The sequence below is a fragment of the Podarcis erhardii genome, assembly GCF_964252035.2.
Source record: "Podarcis erhardii genome assembly, chromosome: 13".
NCBI lineage: Eukaryota > Metazoa > Chordata > Lepidosauria > Squamata > Lacertidae > Podarcis > Podarcis erhardii.
Genome location: NC_138502.1, coordinates 47,272,929 through 47,294,834, shown reverse-complemented (window position 1 = coordinate 47,294,834; position 21,906 = coordinate 47,272,929). Strand labels below are relative to the sequence as shown.

At 44.5% G+C, this 21,906-nt stretch overlaps 1 protein-coding gene across 8 annotated transcripts in view; it reads right to left on the bottom strand.

The window, feature by feature from the left end:
• Positions 1-21,906, bottom strand: part of EPHA5 (EPH receptor A5) — a 255,158-nt gene that overhangs the window by 101,991 nt on the left and 131,261 nt on the right. For all 8 annotated transcript variants that reach the window (XM_081836263.1, XM_081836264.1, XM_081836267.1 and 5 more), the window contains exon 4: positions 5,303-5,458. In XM_081836263.1, coding sequence (XP_081692389.1) covers positions 5,303-5,458 — 156 coding nt within the window. The remainder of the gene's footprint in view (positions 1-5,302; positions 5,459-21,906) is intronic.

Below are 21,906 nucleotides of genomic sequence, written 5' to 3'. Positions count from 1 at the left end.
CGAGGGAGCCGGTGTACAGTTTCTGGGTCATGTGGCCAGGATGACGAAGCCGCTTCTGGAGAACCAGAGCAGCACACGGAAACACCATTTACCTTCCCGCTGGAGTGGTACCTATTTATCTACTTGCCCTTTGACGTGCTTTTGAACTGCTAGGTTGGCAGGAGCAGGGACCGAGCAACGGGAGCTCACCCCGTCGCGGGGATTCGAACCGCTGACCTTCTGATCGGCAAGTCCTAGGCTCTGTGGTTTAACCCACAGCGCCACCCGCGTCCCTCCTTCTCGGCCATACAAACAAGCAAATCAATGCACTTCACTGTTTTCCAACTTCCTGCACTCAGCTCTCCCTGCTTCTGTGCTGCACGCTGAAACAAATAATAGGAGACACAGATGCTGCAACAGATAAGGACATGAGCTCCCTAACCCGAAGATAATGCAATAATTTTGGGGAAGGTACTCAGGGTGGCACAGATCACATAAGGGAAACCAAAGGACGTGATAAAGCCTCAGGGACTTACGTCTGACAGCCCCACACAAGAAGGACTCTGATCTCGTCTAACAAAAGTAATTATTGAACAGCTGCTTGATAGGAAGAACTTCAGTAGGTGATATTTCCTTTATTGCGTTTACAGACCAGGGGTGAGGCAAGAGATCCCCCTATGAATTTGTGTTAAATTGTCCCTGGGGTGGTGATGGAGGGGAGAATTGGTTATCTACTTGATAAGGACTCAAGTCGACTTACAGATAAAATAACAGCTAAAAACACAGCAAACATAATAATTTATAAAAGCATTTAAACACCAATAGAATTAAAACTATATCATGGTATATAAATGGAGTTGTAGAAACTGCACAAGTTTTCCATTCACTGCTCTTGTGTTTCGGAAAAGGAAAGCGTTACATAAACAAATAATAAATGCGCATAAAATCTGTAAAATGCCCCTGGAAGAACGAAGATTACACATTAGGGATGGGATGGACCAAAACTGTTTCTTCTTTTGACCATGTTCTTCTTTCTTCCTCTGCCCTCGCTGTTCTTACCCTCATTTGCCCTCATCACTAACTCAATCTAACTTGGTACCTCCATCCACCTCCCCCAGATTATTCTAGCTGATGTAGCAAACATCCATAAATATAAATAAAATTGGCCATTACGGCCAAATAGATTGAATGGCAATGTGGGCAAATAACACCATGGACAGTGAGGGGGGAAAAATGGAGGGGAGGAAAATTATCCTCAATAGCCACCAGTAGTAGATTGTGAATGTTCAGTGAGCATTTTGTTCAGCTGCACTGTCATCATTTAGAGGTGAAAATAGAAGCTGGAGCATTCGTATTTACGAACAGTCTCAAACTACATTACATTACATTACAAAGATTGAATTCCATACATATTTCCTATTATATAAATCATGGTTTCCCCCACAATAAGTTCTGTGAGTAAAAAAAATATACTTTTCTGTCTTCTATTACGTCTCCTACTATCAGCATCAAGGAAATTATTGTCTTGCAATTCTCCTTCTCTCACCAGACGCATACTAATGCCAAGTCCCACATCCTCACTCTTCTCAACATTTCTATAATGTATCACCTTTTGCAAAAAGAAGGAAGCTCTCTAGTCAGCTCCTACACCTGTGTTGTCTCTCTCTTTTAAAATACCACCACCACCATCTCGATTAAACTAACTTCTCTTACTTTTCCACATAGGCTTTCAATGTCTTATTCCTTAGCTTTTTTTTTTTTTTAAAAAAAAAGAACACTATGGGCTTTATCTAGACATAGTTGGACTTAGTTTTGATTAGAATGGATCTAGTCTTAGTCATATTTAGCACAGACCCATTAAAATCAATGGGATTAAGTAAGTCATTACTATCATGTCCTACTGGAACCAAAGTGAAACTAATTTTAACACAATACTAACACAAGTTTCATGGTATGCGACTTTAGAGAGGATCCATTTTATTTATTTATTTCAGCCCCCAGGGTTGGGGAAATAATTTTTGGGAAGTGTGTGCACAGTGTCTGATGCAGCCTTAAAACCAAAAGTGAAGCTCAAGACAAAGCAGAAAACAATTATTGACAAATTGTTTTGATATGGAGGTTATTTGATTATGTGTTTTCATATTAGGAAACTGCTTTGAGCTGTCTTTTCTATGGAAGCATTCTGGGCAGCGACATATTAGAATGTAAACATTGGGAAATGTGTTTGTTTATTTGTCATGCTTTGTTGTGAACTGCTGTGATTGCAGAAAAGTAATATACAAATAAAGTGTGTATACATGACAGCGCCACATAAGCATCTTCAGCGAAGAGTTCTCTGATGCTCTCCCACCTATTCCATTCCTCCTCCCTGTCCACAAATGCAAATTTCTCTTAAAGTAAAAAAAAAATATTGAGATTCCTGCATTGCAGTCAGGGTCCCTTCCAGCTCTCTGATTCTGTGATTCCAAGATGCTGCCTGCAACATCACGTCCATCACTTTCTCTAAAAACTGGTTTCATGTCCGTACGCTGCTTCTGAAGGAACAGCAGGGTTCCAACAAATGAGTAAAACAACTTTTTCTTAAAACATCATGTTTTTAAGACACCGGACAGCAGGCAGGAAAGTGACCAAGAGTTTTCTGCATTCAAGGGTTTGGCTGCAATGTTTATCTCTCTCCTAGTTATGATGAGTCATATATTATTGTATGGTCTATGACCACAGTTCATTTTCCCCAGGGATGACTGTGTCCCCCACCAGCCCAGCTTTCTTGTCTGGTTTCTGCAGCATAGAGGCAAATTCAAGCTATTCCCTTGTCCTGCATGAATGGACCCTGACAGATTCTAAATCGGAGCTTCAAAATAAAGGTTTGCAGGAGAAAGTCCAAACAGGAAGGGCTCCCTCACTGCTGACAGATATAAAATGTGCCATTTCGGAGGGGGGCAGTAGCTCCTCTTCTTAGTTTTATTATAAGGCAGCTTCCACAGGGTCCCCCAGGAGCTAGTTTATAAAAACAGCCACCCTGAAACTGCAGGACTGCAAAGCCCACCCTCAAGTTTGTGTTAGCTGACTAGTCCTGGCCATGTGCTGAATATACAGTGGACACTCGGGTTGTGAACATGATCCGTGCAGGATGCACATTCGCAACCTGCAGCATTCACAACCCACAGCAGCGCGTCTGTGCACGAGTGGGTTGCGATTTGGTCTTCTGTGCATGCGCAAAGCTCGATTTAGCGCTTCTGCACATGCACGACCGCCAAAACCCAGAAGTAACCCGTTCCGGTACTTCTGGGTTTTGGCAGTCCGTAACCCAAAAAAACACAACTTGAAGCGTCTGTAACCTGAGGTATGACTGTATAGAGGTATGTGGTGGGGAAACTTAGCATATAAACAGACTTCTGGAACCTCGACTGTACAGGGATCTGGACGTACAGAGGTCCAGGCATTCAGGTTCCCCTGTTGCAGATGTCCATACTCAAGGAATGGCAGTTGTGAGTAGTCCAAAGAGTGTAGAACAGGGGTCAACAAATTCTTTTAGCCGTGGGCCAGTCCACTATCCCTCAGACCTTGTGGGGGGCTAGAGAAGCAGCATGGGGGGGGCTAGAAGAAGAGGCAAGGGGGGCAAGTAGTTCTCCTCCCCAACCCCAGCCCCAGCTGCTGCGGTCACCTTCCCAGGGGCTGCCGCTTGTCCACTCTGCTCTCTGGTCCACAGGAGCACCAGGGCGGCGATGGCGGAGGGAAGATGAGCAGTGCGAAAGGGCTGGCTCCGGAGAGGGGCTGCTTAAAATGGCGCTCAGCCAGCTCAGCCCAGCCCCCTTCCTCCTCTAGGCAGGGCAGGGAGAAGCCAGGAGGAGGGAGGGAGGAGGTGCCACCGTGGTGTGTGGGGGAGGGAATGGAATGGCGCAGGGAGGGGGAATGGTGCAGCCCAAATGAACAGAATCCCCATGCTGATCCACGGACAGTCCGCGGGCCGGATTCTGAAGGCAATCGGGCCTGATCCGGCCTGTGGACCTTAGTTTGCCAACCCCTGGTGTAGAGCCTTTGTGTGAGCAATGCATAAAGAATGCCTTGCATAAAAGGAGCTTTCTGTTCCTACCCATTATTATTATTATTATCAAACCTTTATTAGGCATTCCTACCCATTCTCTCTCTCTCTCTCTCTCTCTCTCTCTCCCGCTTCCCCGAAAGCTACAAACCTTTACAATACAACAAGCTGCAGAATACCAGCCAGCTTCTAACTCTCTCCTGAGTAGCCAGCATTCAAAACGTTTCTCTTATCTTCTTCCTCTGAGCCATCATCTTCCCAAACAGCTATATTAACTTTGTCCCCTATACTCAAACAAGAGCACAAAGCACTCAAGGCATTCACCCTAATACTCAGGCGGTACTGCAAATAACTGACAGTTGAGAGCCATGGAAGCCAGTTCTCTTGAGCTAAGGAGCTGGTTATCAGGGTAAAAGAAGGCACTGAGAACTGAATGAATATGTTGTTAAAGGAATGCTACTGTACTGCACAGTATGAAGGGATCTGTTCTCCAGTCTTGGTATATTTCATAGCTAAATGTGTTTAATGGGCATTGGTGGGTTTTTATGACTGGTGGCTTTCTGAGTGGAGATAAATATATATATTAAGGAACAGTTAGTAGCATGAGAATAAGGCATGCAGGAGATAGAAATCTTGAGTTTTGCAGCTATCTGGGGGGGGGGGAAATGAGATGGGGAGTGAGTGGTGTTCTGCATGTGGGGAACAGATGGTGTCTGCCTGCTTCCTTGTAGTCAATTTCCTTGTAGGTAAAGAATCAGGTATTATCACAACACTCTAGAACTCCAGTAGTTTTTCTTCCTAAGGAAACCAACACCGACCGTATGAATTTCCTATAACTCAAGGGAGTGTGGAAAAATTATCAAGCTTCCTTTTGCTATACATGCCTTTCCACACACAAAACCCTAATTATTCAAAGCATGGCCCAGAATTGTCCTGCCGCCCCACCAGAACAACCTCTGACAGCATCTGCAGAACAATGATGTAATGACTGAAAGCACAACTATAGGAAAATGTAAGGCAACAAAGAAGAACATGAAAAGAAGTGGGAGGGACAGGGGTTCTGATTTTGCCCCTTCCGCTGCCCAAACTCCTTTCCCCCTTGACCATATCTAGACCTCCATCTGACATCCTGGGGAACCATTTCCATTTCAATTCGGGACAGATGGACCAATGGTCTGACTCAGTGTAAGCAGGTACCCGAGTTCTCAATTATCACAATCGTCATTTAACACGTCGCTTGTAAAACGAGCACTTTAACTGATTAAGTGCAAGTTGACTCACTTGTGCAGGCCATCGTAGGTGGGTCAGATTCCTTTCGGAAATAGTGCTCTTCACATACACAGGAAGTTGACGCTTCTTCGCGTGTGTAACTGTGCGGAGGGCATTTTGTGCACATCTGACTCTGTGGCGAGTCTTTAAAGAATCCTGACCGACATGCTGCAAGAGAAGAACCAACATTTAAGTTCATAGCTGCTATCTGGGAACCCAAGAGTCAACCAAGTCCAGCCCCCCACCCACCCAAAAAGAAGAAGATGCAAAGTTGTTTCTTCAGGGAGAGTGTGACTCCTAGAGTGGGCTTTTCCCCAACAATCTATTTTTTTATTTAAAAAAATTCAAAAAATAATAATTATTAGGAATTTCAACATAAGAATTTATCAAAAATACATCATCCTCATCACCCCCATTTTTTCCCTCCCCCAAAAAGAAAAAACCACCCTCCCATCCCCATAATAAAAATATTATTAATAAAAATGATATTTTATTAACAATTTCAGCATAACAAAATTTCAAAATATATTTTCAAATTTCGAAATTTCAAAACATATCATATTCATTATTATTTTTTTTCCATTTTTCCCACCCCCATCAAACCCTCTCCCCCACAGAGACTTCCCTCAGCTCCACTCTCTGATTTCTCAGCACATATTATTCTCTGCATGTTATAAAATTGTACATATCCTTACATTAACTATCTATCATGTTATCGACCAATAAATTTGTGTATGTTTATTCAAATCCTGCCAAGGAGTCCAGTTCATTTTGTTGTCTTTTTAGGTAATTTGTAAAAAGCTCCCCTTCTTCCTTAAAGTCACAGTTGTCCTTGGACTGCAGTTTGTATGTCAATTTAGCCAGTTCTGCATAACTCATCAATTTTTCTTGCCAATGTTCTTTCGGTGGAATTTCCTAATTCTTCCATCCTTGTGCTATCAAGACTCTTGCCGCTGTTGTAGCATGCATAAATAAGTTCTTTATTTGGCTTTCCCCCAACAATCTAATACAGGCATAGGCAAACTCGGCCCTCCAATTGTTTTGGGACTACAACTCCCATCATCCCTGACCACTGGTCCTGCTAGCTAGGGATGATGGGAGTTGTAGTCCCAAAACATCTGGAGGGCTGAGTTTGCCTATGCCTGACCTAATATGACACCCCTCATCAAGATACATTTTCTTCAACTGAGACTCAGTCGGGTAAAAAAATCACACACTCAGTTATTTAAATGTCAGCGTAAATGTAGTTTCTTCTTCTCTTTTCGTTGTATACCAACCCTGTAGTTTTATCATTAATTTTTGCCTTCAGGTGTTACAGCTAAGAAATCTTCAAGCACCTATAAAAAATCACTGAAAACATTAGAATGCTGCTTTTGAGCTTTTTTTTTTTTTTAAGAGCTGCATTTCAGGGAAATGGTTGAATGTGTTTTTCGCTTTTAATATCTAGCCTCTTCTCCTAAAAATAAATGACTTAGCCAAAATTGAAATAGTGCATTGGCGTAGAGAGGAAATGGGATATTTGCAGAGAAGGTGCTGTAATGAATTCATTTTTAAAAGGGAAGGGGAAAAAAAAAACCCTCATTGCTCTTTGTTTTCCCATCCCTCAGAAACCTGCAAAGAATTTCAAATTACCACATATCTGACAGATTCCTCAAAGTTTGCTCCAAGCTAGACATGTCCCCTGTAAAATACATGCCTCCAGGATTTAATACATCTATACAAGAGAGCTTGTTGTCTGAAAGTGTGGGAGAGCTATTATTCTCATGCTTTTTGTCCTGCACAATAGTGGCTGGAAGATTTACTTCTTTTTAGTAGGAAAGAAAAAAGGACCATTATTATACTTTTCTACACTTAGCATTCATGGGTTACCAGTGGTATAAAGCAGAGAATATCTGTTGCATGCACTGTTTGTTTTTGATTGTATAGTCTTAGAGAGACGAGCCCAGACCTTTGTACTAACTTTTTGGCAGCTGATTTAGCATTATGCCTGAGAAACTTATAGAATAATGTTTTGAGCTACGAAAAGTGGGCCAGTTCAACTTTGATGGCTTTGGGCACAACCTATGTTTCTGATCTGAATCAAAACCTTGCTTTGAGCACCTGAATTTCTTATGTCTACCAGTTGGCTTGCATGGGGAAATGACAGAAAACTTGTTTACTTTGTGACAGAACTTGATTAAATCTGAATGCATACTAAGCAACATGTTCTCACCGAAAGATGCAGACTACAAGGAACGAAAGACACTCAATACTACCCATGTCTAGGAATACTACAATGGTATACAGCTGCCATATAGGATCCAACAAGGTGCGAGCAGTTAAGAAAAACAAAGAATTAACCCACATGTGATGCTTCAATAATATATTTAATGCTTTAAAGAATCCCTTTGGTGCAATAATCACCATAGCAAATTCCAAATGAAAAAGTCAACTTAACATTTGATGGCTAAATTAGCATGTTGTTCCCACTGTGTTAAAAGCCGATATTCCAAAGGAGTTGAGCTTGAGTTGTATACAAAGCCTTGTTTTAGAATAGCCTCTTGAGAGATGTTGCCTTCTTAGAATAACTCACCCAATTGAATTCTTGGGGAAATGTAAAGGATTTTTAAGTGTTTCAATGAGTTGTAATTTGTATGCACTAAACAAGAGTTTACAGCAATATAATCTTTAATTCTCTTATCTTCTCCCTTAGTTTACTACATATGACAAGTGTTCTATAGATTATATTTGCTGCCAACTGCATTTTCGTTTAGTCCATCTGAGCTTAATGGGACTTGCTGCATGTAATCATGTATATGATTGGAGCCTTAGTCCTGTGGTGAAAAACATCTGATGTAGCTGATGTTTATTTTATTTACAGTGGTCATGATGATGATGATTACACAGCCCCAGCCACTCTGGGTGTATGGAAATGTAAAGTCAGGTTAAGAACTAAATTCGTTCTGGAGGTCCATTCTTAACCTGAAACTGTTCTTAACTTGAGGTATCACTTTAGCTAATAGGGCCTCCCGCTGCCGCCGTGCTGCCGGAGCACGATTTCTGTTCTGAACATGAAGCAAAATTCTTAACCCAAGGTACTATTTCTGGGTTAGCAGAGTCTGTAACCTGAAGCGTCTGTAACCCGAGGTATCACTGTAATTAAATTAATAACTGAAGGTGTCACGAATAAGCCAGCCCCCAGGGAAGGTTTGCAGTCAGCTGAAGGAACCAGCCAGAAACAGAGAGGGTTAACTGCCAGGCAGGATGAGTGAAGGCTAGTGTCAACTCTCCCGTCCCTTGGAATGCCGGCTGATAAGAGAATGCCTGAGAGTGAACCAGAACCTGCTATCAAGAAGTGCAAAATGCCATGAAAAGAGAAGGAAGCAGTTTATCAGGCAGGAAAGAGCTAAGAGACAGCCTCTCAGAGAATGGGGAAGAGGCAGCAGCTGACCCTCCCAGTCCAAGGTCTCGGCGAATGGGAGGTCTCCGAGACAGGAACCAAAACAAAAGATGTCAGAAGCAAAAGTTCAGCTGCTTCTGGTCTTGCAAGAAGCAGTTTTCAGAAGGGGCATCATGACTGACGAGGCTGGCGGCTTGTTAAAGCCATCCTGTGAACTCTGCTTGTTTTTGCAACAAATCTTCCTATTTAATTAACTACGCTTGCTGTGTTATCAAGACGAGAACTGGGACTCCTGACAGAAGACAACTTCCTCAAGGATCAGGGCAATAGCCCAGCATCCTGTTCTCACAGTGGCTAAACAGATGCGTGTGGGAATCCCACAAGCAGGACACCAGCGCAAAAGCACTCTCACCTCCTACAAGAGAGCCAACGTGGTGTAGTGGTTAAGAGCAATGGACTCATAATCTGGTGAACCGGGTTTGATTCCCTGCTCCTCCACATGCAGCTGCTGGGTGACCTTGGGCTAGTCACACTTCTCTGAAGTCTCTCAGCCTCACTCACCTCATAGAGTGTTTGTTGTGGGGGAGGAAGGGAAAGGAGAATGTTAGCCGCTTTGAGACTCCTTAGGGTAGTGATAAAGCGGGATATCAAATCCAAACTCTTCTTCTTCTTTGCAGAAATTGCTATTCAGAAGCATCACTGCCTCCATCATGGTTTGGAACCATTTCTACACTGATTTGTCATGTCCCAAAGAGCTATTGCAGAGGGCCTGGTCGGATCAGGACAGTATGGAGCAGCTGCTCATTGACGACGCTGGGAAGGGCCCAGTGGGTTGTGCTGGCCTGTGTGTGACAGTGGGAGGGAACTATGAATGAGTCACCTCCTGAGGAAGGTCTCAGTTGCTTGGACTCAGCAGCATGGACTGCACCTGCTTCAGCCAAAGCTTCTGTGCCAGCTTTGACTCCAATCTTGGTACCCACTCCAGAACCACCAGAACCTGCCCCTAGCCTTTCCTCCCAGGAGGAATTAGACATGCAGTCTGGTTCAGATCAGGCACTGTTGTGGGTGAACAGACAGCCGAGGCTCAGCGCCACAGAAGTGCCCATTTGCTTGCTCACTTGCTGCACTGAAGTAGTCGCTGCCCCATTCTCATATAATGGGCTTTCCATACAGTTACATCGTAAAATCAGCAATAGCTTGTTGAATCAATCTCTTAGCAAGCTATTGATGATTTTACGATGTACCTAGATGGAAAGCCTATCCTATACTCAGTGCAATGTCCTTTGGCGGCTAGTTCTCAATCATATGGGAGTGAAACTACCCTGCTGGGTTTCTATCCCTTTCCCCGTACATGAGAATGGGGCATTCACATATTGTTTTATATGCAGCATCAAATTATCGCAGGTGCTCTAGAAACAAACCCGCAAAAGATATATACGGGCAATTTTAAGAGAGGAAATGGAAGAGCCATCCATGCAGGAATTGAGCTCTATTGACTGGCTGCTGATACCTTCCGAAATCTGGCCCTTTAAAGTGAATATAAATCACAGCTACAGATAGCCTGAGAGTGCTTTCAGAATTGAATTTGTTCTGCAGGACTGTACATAAATTACTCAAATGTGGGTCTCGTGCTTTATGGTTCCTGACATGAAACACTGTTGTTGTTGTTTTATTTACTCCAAGGCTATCTCTAAATAAGGCCCTATCTATAGAGATGTTTCATGTTGTGTTTTAATATCTACAGGAGCTGGAGGGAGGGGGTTGACAGACGAGAGGGGTGTCCCTTCCATTTAATTTCTTCTAAGGCTGCAACCCAATCCGCTCGCACGCAAACCCCAGAGAAGAAAAGAGATAAAAGCGAAGGCACAAGCTCATATATAACAAGGGCAGCTCAGGTCTACAATGTACAGGATATAATTAGCCTTCAAAGAGGTCTTGAATTTATCCAATTATGCCTCATCAAGACGGACAGAAAATCATTACAGCACAAAAAGTTTGATGGGGTTCTTTCTGTGTAAACGAGCAGACACGAGATTTCTTTGATAGATCCTGATAGAAAGCAATGCAATTTGCTGATGACAGTGCGATATGTGTGCCGCCTAATTGGTTTCGAAGAGGAACACACACGTTCATACCTCCTAAGATTTCAAAATCGGAAAGAAGCAAGATTAAAATTGCTCCCATCACCTAGTGTACGGAAGGAAATACAAGATGGGTAAAGGTTTTTTCCCATTTGGTGGTATTTAAGATACCAGCCTTCACATACTCCTTTCTGCATTGACCAATCTTCTGAGGATCCCCCGTTGCAAAGGATTCTGGGACATGAATTCAGTTAATGCACCACACTGGACAGGCCTGCTAACATGTCCTTAACATGATGTTGACTACATCCAACATTCCCCTTTGGCTGCACACTGATGACAACAGTCAGTCATTGTGATCTTTCAGGGAAATTTGCCCATCGTTACTAATCTTCAGGTTGAGAAATCGTGTCCTCCTTAAAAGAGGGCACGTGTTGCGGTGAGACCTGGAGACTGACCTCCTGTGTTGTGTGTGGGTAAGACTGGTCAGCCCCTCGATGCTGGGTTCAATCTGGCCAATGGGGCGCAGTCCAAATGGATCAAAGGACCTATATAAACCCATACACGTGACCCAGAGTTTCCTATTTCGGCTTCTGCATTCGGAACACCCACCCACCTCTCCCTACTTTTAGGGCATTTTGCGATTGACCTTGCTATGCCGTCATGTGTCGTCTGTCCTTGGGACAGGGGCACGGCAGGAATTCCCCCCACTTGGCTGATTTAAGCAGCTTTGGTGGACACCAGAAAACATGCATTTCACAGAAGAAAAGAACTGACAATGCTCAAATTCTCTCCCCCCCCCCCCCAAATAAACCCAGGCAAAACTTATACTGTACACACACAAAAGAAAACACAGGAAAAAATCTGGCCAACACTTCCACAAACAGGAGACACTCCCAACCCAAAGTGCCAAAATCCTTCCTCATTTTAAAAACAATTCAACTTTGGAAAGGGCAGCGGGATTTGGTGGGCACCAAAGCGAGTAACTCACAGATGCCACACTGGGGACCCAAGGTCTAGATTGATTGAGTATACACTTTATGTTTTTAATAATGTCCAGGGTTGTTTATTTATCCCTAACAGAAATAAATAATATCTTGGTGGCAGCTGTTGAGAAATAAACCTCACTAAGGCTTTAATCTTAAGCATGTTTATCATAAAGCAAGTCCCACTAAACTCATTAGGAGTTACTTCTGAACAGGTAGGCACAGATTGCACAGTGACATTGCTTTTCGGATTGAACATTTTACTTCCACGCAGATTTTTAAAGACATAATTTGAAGCCATTGGCTACTGCCGCCTTACAGTGGTCTTTGGAATGATTTCTATATATTGATTTCTGATTGGAAGATCATAATCCATACTTGTGACAACATTATTTTATTCATAAATTTAAGCTACACCTTGGGATTTTGTTTTGTTTTGTTAAGATTAGCGCTTGCATGTCCATTCCATTTTAAAACCTCCTTCCCTGCCATAAATGACTTTTCTCCAAATGGCACAGATCCTGCGGGGTTCAATTTCTCACAAACTCTCACTTTATTCCGCTTTTTAAAAATTCACCATTTCTTATTCAGCTGCCTTATAAAAAGGTACTTATCAGGATTGTGACACCATGACTCAATTTAATAACAGTCCCTTGGGAACAAAATAGGGGATGGGGGTGAGGAAGAGTGAGTTAAGGAGAAAACAACGCTCCGTCTAATTAAAATAAAAGTTTGAAGCTGTTACAGACACCTGTTCTTTTCTTAGTTCCTCACATCAGAATTATCTACTCATTTGATTAGCAGCCACAAAGGTGAGGGGGGGGGTGGATCCCTAAAATAAAAGCAGTGCCAAAACAGCAGTCATTTTTAGACACGAGCTAACTAACTCGAACAGCTAAGGTGCTACTGTTGCAAAGCTGCTTCTGTTATTGGTGGTCTGCCATTTCTGCAAAAACACGCCAAGATCAGAAGGCTAAATAAAGCAACTACATTTCTGTAGATGGCTGTAGTGATGGAATTCGAAATAAATGTTTTAGTGTGTGTTTCCAGAGTTTGCACTGGCAGATGGTGGTAGCAGGCAAACAGGAAGTGAAGCGGGTGGCGCTGTGGTCTAAACCACTGAGCCTCTTGGGCTTCCTGAACAGAAGGTCGGTGGTTCGAATCCCCACAACGGAGTGAGCTCCCGTTGCTCTGTGCCAGCTTCTTCCAACCTAGCAGTGCCCTTCCAACCTAGCAGTTTGAAAGCACGCCAGTGCAAGTAGATAAATAGGTACCACTGTGGCGGGAAGGTAAATGGCACTCTGGTTTCTGTCACGGTGTTCCGCTGCACCAGTAGTGGTTTAGTCCTGCTGGCCACATGGCCCAGAAAGCTGTCTGTGGACAAACGCCGGCTCCCTCAGCCTGAAAGCAAGATGAGAGGTCTTTAAGCAGAGGCTTGACAACCATATGTCAGGAGTGTTCTGATGGTGTTCCCTGCTTGGCAGGGGGTTGGACTCGATGGCCCTTGTGGTCTCTTCCAACTCTATGATTCTATGATTCTATGATTCTAGTTGCCTTTGGCTGGACATAACCGTCCAGGGGCCTTTTACCTTTTTACCTACCTCAGAAATGTGTGTTCTGTTTACTGTGTTAAATGCTACCAATGGTTTATTGCAGTGGGCCTGCTGTGATGTCTCCTGCTCTAATCATGCATGGATAAGGTTCTCTGCAACCAGGTGGATTGTGGGTAATCGAGGCTGCTAATTCAGAGGCCTGGCTGCCACTCATATTCTTTGTGCATGCTTAGAGGATTTGATGGGGAGGTATAGATGTGCACCAATCTCACCACCTCAGGGAAAAGTGGAGTCTCCACATCCCTCACTTCTTCAAATACAGCGGCTCTGGAGAACTCCTCATCTCCTCTTTCTTTTTTTTAAATAATTTTTATTAACCGGCCAATCAAATCAAATTAAATCACATCACATAAATTCCAAATTACAAAGCCGAATTTTAAATTTTGTTGGGGGGACCCATATTTCAAGATCCGAAGGGGGATTCTGATCATCTTCTTGCTACTGCGTTAATGTCCAAATCAATCCAAATCAGTCCAAACAGAGTTCATAATTCTATCCAGTCTTGTCTTGCTGTTTCCACATCACATCTTGTTCATATATTTTCTCTTTTTTCTTTATTATCTCTTCTGATAGTCTCCTTAAGCCGATAAACACCAATAATAATCCTGTGTGAATTTTTCCGTTCTTCCAGTCCTCAAATCGGGATGGTTTCCATATATCATCACCTTCATAGATAACATCGCTCTTTCCATCATGCAAAACTGTCGCTCTTAAGTCCCTCTGAGGAGTTTCACCCACAATGTATAAACAGCTCTATTTCTCTCTTTCTCCTCTCAGACTTAAGTCCTCCGACAGAACTTCCCAATATGGCGACGGCATTTTTAACTGCGTCATTCCAAAGCTCTTATACATTCCACGCTCTTCTTAAAACATGCTTTGGTTCGAAAGTTTATCTCCACACAGCCTTAAATCCACAGCTTAAGTCCTTAAAACGACATTTCTGACTCGTGAGGGGAGGGGATTCTTGTTTAATCACATAAGGAAAGAAAGGAAAGTTTTTCCCCCTCCCCCATCAGTCATTTGCCATACCGTGTCTTGGCGTATCTTCTCATGATTTAATCTTGTCTTGTTTTATCAGAGATCTCTTCTGTTAGCAGTCTTTACTCCCCCTCCTTCCTTGAAATATGTGCATTCCTTCATCCAAATTATTTCTTTTGAAGTTCTTGCAGCTAGTGGCGCGGATCAGGGACGGCATCCAGGAGCACCGGAATCCCACAGGAGGGCTTTGTGCCTAGTGCCCCCATCCCCACAAATTCGGGGGTGGTATAGGACACAGCAGGCAAGGGCAGTCCCCCCACCACCATCCTGGGGGGGGTAGGGAGGCTAATTACTCCCATCATAGCCTCCAAATTACCTCGTGTGGGTCGGAGAGATGTTATTGTCAGCCATCTTCCGATGCGCCCCCTAGTGGCTCCCCATCTCCTCAGATTACTGGTTTACACCAAGCAAATTGGTTCAGGGGGTGATTTTGCTTGCCAAGATATTGCTTCTGCTCTTCCCTACCCCTCGGATTTTTAAAAATAATTAAATTGTTTTAAAAACCAACAACAACACAGTTGACAAAGTCAAGTGACTCCCGTTGGTGGTGGCAGTAGTAGCCAGAGCACTATGCTCCACTAGGTTTTTTTCCACAGCAATAATACAAGGGACCATCATTTCCATTATTCTGGGTTCATTATGTGGTAGAGAGATATGTGAGTTTTGGCCACCACTGTTGCCACCCACACAGTCAACTAGCTTTTTCAATCTCTTTACAATTGTCCTGGAACTGCAAGACTGCCCTAAAAGCCTACCTCATTTATTGCAAAAGAATGAGCTGAACACAAATAAGGGTAGGAAGGAGAGGGAACTATTGCGGGGGGGGGGGGGCAGGAGTTTGAGCTGCCATATTATTTTTCACTCAAGTCCTGGACATTAGAGAAAACATTGAAGGAACACAGAAGAAGACATTAAAAAACACAGACCATCTCTTCTCCTGATAAAAACAAAATGAAAACTATACAGATTATTTCCTCTCATCTCAAATCAGAATAACAACTTTTATTCAGTTGTGATGTATATACCAACTTTCTACCAATGCACACTTGTTTACTTTAAATAGGTGTGACTTAGCACAAACGATTGAAGGAATTAAAGCTTTGTTGTCCTCACATTCATAGCAAGCAGATCCAATATCAAACATTTGCAGATGGTTCCAACATTAGGATTTAAGATGCAATACCCACCACATGCAATTTATTTTGCCCCCAGGGCAGGGGTGCATACAGAGATATCTTAGTTTTAAAAGATATAAACCTTGAGCTTTCAGGCACAGAATCAGACAGCAAAGCATTGCAACTCTAAATATTTGAATACTTCAGACAGAAAAGCCACCAATCTACCTTTCTGAACTTCCGAGCTGAAAAAATTCATGGCTGCAGAGCCAAGAACATTCAACATTTCTTTCACTGCTGGGGTTAAGAAATATAGCATATAACATGAGAACGTCACCCAATCACTTTAATAAGGAGACCATTAACAAAATAAGTGGCTAAACAGTATGCAAGAATTCCACTGCCAATATATCAGCTCCTGTGACAGGAAAACGCTGCAGTACATTATACCTGTGCTTGACATATTGATTCTGCTTGTTATAGCATTACAAGGATCATGAATCTTCACCTGAGAACTCCACCTTTGCAACTATTAATTTGACAAGGTATCTATCTTCTTGGGCAGTTGAGAAAGCTGGAAGACCCATCTTCTCCCCTCCCCTCCAAAAAAACTGGCTGAAAATAGTATGGTGGTACAGTCATACCTCGAGTTAAATGTGCTTCAGGTTGAACGTGTTCTAGTTGCACTCCGCAGCAACCCAGAAGTAAAGGAGCACATTACTTCCGGGTTTTGCCACTCGCACATGCGCAGACGCACCGTCGCGTCTTGCGTTCTGTTCAGGATGTGAATGGGGCTCTGGAATGGATCCCGTTCACATCCTGAGGTACCACTGTACTTCTATATGGCAAGCCATAGGAGCCATCTCCTAGGGGCTGTGGGGGCTTTGGTCCCCACAATAAAATAATTGAGGGGTGGGCCCCCACAAAGTTGATGGGCATTCCCATTCAAATGGTTTGTGTGTAGAAGAAGAGTTTGGATTTGATATCCCGCCTTTCACTCCCCTTCAGGAGTCTCAAAGTGGCTAACATTCTCCTTTCCCTTCCTCCCCCTCAACAAGCACTCTGTGAGGTGAGTGGGGCTGAGAGACTTCAAAGAAGTGTGACTGGCCCAAGGTCAGCCAGCAGCTGCATGTGGAGGAGCGGAGACGCGAACCCGGTTCCCCAGATTATGTGACTACCGCTCTTAACCACTACACCACACTGGCTCTCATGTGGTGCATCATGTGTATTGCATCATGTGATCAATTATGAGGGGTGGGGCTTACCTGGGCCCCCACAACATTTTATTCTAGATGGCACCCCTGCGGCAACCTATCAAGTTGACACTTGGAAGTCCAAGGAAGAATAGTGAATAGTGGAGAATAGTGAATAGTGTTGCACCATAGCTCAGGCTAGCAGTTTGTAGACCATGATCCCCAGTTACATAAGAGAAAGAAAAAGACTCAGAGAAAGAAGAGGGAGAGGGGAGACAGAAGAAAAACAGCTGGAAAGCAGAGAAAGACTTCTATCTGGGTTAATTTTCAAGGAATGTAATGGGCTATTTTGATTTCCAAGAGCAATCAGCTGAACCCCGTTCAATCAAGATTGATTCTCAAGCTAAGAAATCCTAAACAATTTGAAGCAATAAAACGATCCCCTGCGATCATCACAACATTGTTGAAATGGGAAATGAAGACTCTGAAGACTCCACCATCCGAATTAAGAAACCACAATAAATCAATCAGTAGTCCATGGCTGACTCTTTCCCAACATCGTAAATAAGTCCATAATAATTTCTGGTCCGCCCCCCCAGATACATCTATGTTAGTAAAAAGAAACACACAAAAAAAAACCTTCAGTCTTAGTGATGTTTCCAGTCTGGTTACCTGGAAGAAAATCTGTAGGTGGCCAGGAAAGCAGTTACACACCAGTCTGTTGTTTTAGCTAATGTGTCAATAATATTAATGTGTGTGTGTGTGTGGATTCTTCAAGATTGAGGGTTGTCTCAGAGCCAAGGCTGGAGGGAGACAATGAACTGAGAGGAAACAACCAAGTGAGAACTGCTCGGCCTCTCGGCATGACAGTGAGATTAGAAAGAGAGGCAGCAATGTCATAACCACCAGGAATTTGCATGACATGCTCCAAGCTTTAGGGGAGCTCCTCCATTCTTCCCCCGAGATTCCAGGGCAGGGGTCAGCAAACTTTTTCAGTAGGTCCACTGTCCCTCAGACCTTGTGGGGGGCCAGACTATATTTGGGGGGGGGTAGACGATTTTCGCCCACCAGCAAAGAGGCCTGAAGATGCTTCACTTTACCCTCCCAGTTGTTGTCCCAACAGCCACAGTTGGGCTTCTTCAGCCAGCCAGGTGCTGTGGCGGGGTAGGAGGCTGCGTTGGCAGTAGCCCCAGCGGAAGAACTGAGGATGGAGGTAGGGGAAGCGGGGTATCGCCAGAACTTTTGCCCACCACACCTGCTGCTGCTGCTTCCCGAGAGACAGCGCGGAGAAGAAGACAGAGCCGCCCACCAACCCGCAAGTGATGGCTGTGGCCATCGCAACAACCCATCTGAACACCATGGGAGGAATGAAGAAGGGAGGGAGGGAGGGAGGTGGGGGTGAAGGAAGTGCACAAGGAAGCGGCGTGAAAAAGGGATGTGGAGAAGGAAGGAAGGGCAGACTGAGGGAGAGGGAGGAGGAGCAGGAGGAAAATATAGCGGCAGCCGGCGTCACATGCCCCCTTCACAGCACCGCCCTGTTGAGGTGGGCAGGCGGGCGAGCCAACTCCCACCATCGATGGCGCCTGGCGTAGGACAAGATTGCTCCATCCCTGAGGAGAAAAGCAACGCCTTGTGAGGGAGAGGGAAAGAATGTCCACTGGTGATCCATGCACTGGTGATCCACGTGGCAATTCCCAGACCGTCCGTGGGCCGGATCTAGAATGCAATTGGGCCTGTTCTGGCCCGCAGGCCTTAGTTTGCCGACCCATGTTCCAGGGGTTGTAGATGTGCTTTCCAGGGTCCCTTTAGGAGCAATGAGGCACAAAAAAGACTGTGGTGTCCTTATGATATATAGTTTATTTACACATATATACAACCTGCACCTAGATGGAAGGATTGTGGAGCATTCACAGCGATTGAGGGTATAAAGGTAAAGGTAATGGAACCCCTGACCATTAGGTCCAGTCGTCGCCAACTCTGGGGTTGTGGCGCTCATCTCACTTTATTGCCTGAGGGAGCCAGTGTACAGCTTCCGCAGTCATGTGGCCAGCATGACTAAGCCACTTCTGGCGAATCAGAGCAGTGCACGGAAACGCCGTTTACCTTCCCGCCAGAGCGGTACCTATTTATCTACTTGCACTTTGAAGTGCTTTTGAACTGCTAAGTTGGCAGGAGCAGGGACCGAGCAACGGGAGCTCACCCAGTCGTGGGGATTCGAAACGCCAACCTTCTGATCGGCAAGTCCTAGGCTCTGTGGTTTAACCCACAGCGCCACCTGCGTCCCGTATGAGGGTATGGCTTCCCCTTAAGGGCAACATTGGATTCGAAGAACAGCAAAAAGCCATCCCCTTTTCCCTTTGCTCCAGCCTGTCATCCTCAGCTCATAGGGAGTTCTGCCCCTCCTTCTCACTGCTAAGTAACTCAAAGGACCTCCCACTCCCAGCCTACATCATTCAAAGTTGAACCCCTAAATCTGTGATTTGCCTCTGCCCACTAGCGCCCAGCAAAGAAGGAGTCCCACTGCCACTTGCCCTCTGACCATCTCCTTGATGGCCTTTGTCCTCTGCTAATGGCCTGTCCAGTTAGCTCTGCCCAGCTGGCTTGGCTCCTTACCATAACTAAATCCAAGAGGTTTCCATGTTTGGCAAAGGTTAATCGCGGGTGGCGCTGTGGGTAAAACCACAGTGCCTAGGACTTGCCGATCGTATGGTCGGCGGTTCAAATCCCCACGGCGGGGTGAGCTCCCATCTTTTGGTCCCAGCTCCTGCCCACCTAGCAGTTCGAAAGCACCCTTAAAGTGCAAGTAGATAAATAGGTACCGCTTTATAGCGGGAAGGTGAACGGCGTTCCGTGTGCTGCGCTGGTGCTGGCTCGCCAGAGCAGCGATGTCACACTGGCCATGTGACCCGGAAGTGTCTGCGGACGGTGCTGGCTCCCGGCCTCTAGAGTGAGATGAGTGCACAACCCTAGAGTCTGTCAAGACTGGCCCGTACAGGCAGGGGTACCTTTACCTTTACCTTTAATCAAACCTTGCTTAATTCTAACTTTTACTAAATCCAAGGATTACGGGGAGGAATCCTTGGCACAAACCCACAACACCTTTAAGGGGATCTACCCCCCAAAAAAAAACCTCATAAAAATTTTGGGGGTGCTTTTACGGGAAGGTCCAGAATAGTTTTCATGTTTCACACAGAGATGGAGCTTCAGCAGTCAGCTGTGCACAACAGTGGATGTAAGTATCTTTTTTTCAAATACACCACCTAATTTTGGGAGAGAACGATGTGTTTGGGCAATGATGTATGAGCTGATCATAGCCGTCTGTTGTTGAAGCCTGTCAATCTTCCTCCTCATTAATTAAAGATTGGGGATGCAGTGACTTTGGGTATCCTTGACTTCCACTGCTATGACACTGGGAAGCAGCAAGGAAATTGCTTCAGCACTGCTGTGGTCTGAAAACAGCAGAGAAGAGGGGAAGCGTAGGGAAACAGCCTAGAGAACCACAGGGAGGGTTTCGTTTTCCACCCACCCTAGAGCCCCATCTTTGATGCATGACAGCAACATGGGGTGGAGCAGCAGACACAAATTTGGGTTGTCAACTTTGGTGTCACAGGTTAAGTCTTGTGAACAGTAGTTAATGAGTCTGTGGTTCTGACTAGCCCAGCAGAGTAACCATTGCCACAATTTATGGTACTGAAACCCATTGTGGCATTTGCCTCCTAGGTGGGTCATAAGGAAAGCGTTAAATGAGTGTGAAGTGTTTGGCCAGTGGGAACCCGAGGGGAGGAGTTAGAGTTGGAGTTGGAGTTGTGTGGAAGTCAGTTGAGAGTTGGGAGTTGGAGAAGGAAGAGGGAGGATAAGTCTGTGGGTTGGTTGAGTTGTGTTGTGAGAGAGTGAGAGGAACTCACATAGAGGAGGGAGAAAGGTTGTTTTCTGCTGCTCTAGAGAAGCGGACACGGAGCAATGGTTCCAAACTACAAGAAAGAAGATTCCAGCTAAACATTAGGAAGAACTTCCTGACAGTAAGAGCTGTTCGACAGTGGAATTTGCTGCCAAGGAGTGTGGTGGAGTCTCCTTCTTTGGAGGTCTTTAAGCAGAGGCTTGACAACCATATGTCAGGAGTGCTCTGATGGTGTTTCCTGCTTGGCAGGGGGTTGGACTCGATGGCCCTTGTGGTCTCTTCCGACTCTATGATTCTATGATTCTATGATTCTATGAACTGTTAGGTGGAGTCAGATAGTTGGGATAATCAGTTTGAAGTGTTAGGAACATATAGGTCAGTAAAGAAACTAAGATTAAGAAACTGCCAAGAAAAATTAACTGAAACCATAAACTTGTACATGCCTATAAAATAAACTTGATTATTTGTTAATGTTAACAACTGTCTGGACTCCGTGTGTACCCGAGAGTTGGTGGCAGCGGGAAAGCAATCACAGTGGTGGCACAGGGATCAATATATTGTCAAATGTCCGGGGACCCTGTGTGATAGCCACACCCATAAAATGCAATGTGAAATAAAAAAGTTCCCTTTGCTGGTCCTGAACCTACTGTCATCATTTTCAAAGAGTAATCTCAAAAACTATAGTGCTTTTTTTGGGGGGGGGGATCTCTTGACAATCTCTCTATAATGTTTTCATAACTCTTTCAGGTACCCTTTAGCATTTGAGGAGCACTTTTGTTTGGGGGGAAATTGCTAACAGACAGCTCAGTGTATATGTGATCTCCCATTTGCCATGGGTGACAGGAAAAGAATGAAAATTCATATTCCTTTGGCTCTTTCCAAAGTTATTCAAAACACATACGCCAAAAAAACAGCCACCAACCCATCACCGCCTCCATAAGGTTGAAAGATCATTTTCCTGTGGCCACATTACTTTCCTGGGTTTATCATTCATATGATCATTTCTCATTAGGTATAAGCAAGCAGGAGGTTAATTGTAATTGCATGGTCACCTGGACTATTGTGTGACTGGAAGCAGAACCATTCTGCTGTGTCAGGTTTGACAGTATATTATTTCACAGCATTCGTTCCAGGATGCTCGTTAAATCTGCCATGGAGCCAAAGAACTAGTGATTTAAGTGCTCAATTTAGTGTGCTCCTTTTGCCTCTTCCTTCAGGCTGCTTTAGTGGCAGTAGCAGAATGTGAACGGAATGCCAAATATTGCTGCTTGACTAAGCAACATCACGAGTGCCACGCCGAAAGATAAACCCCC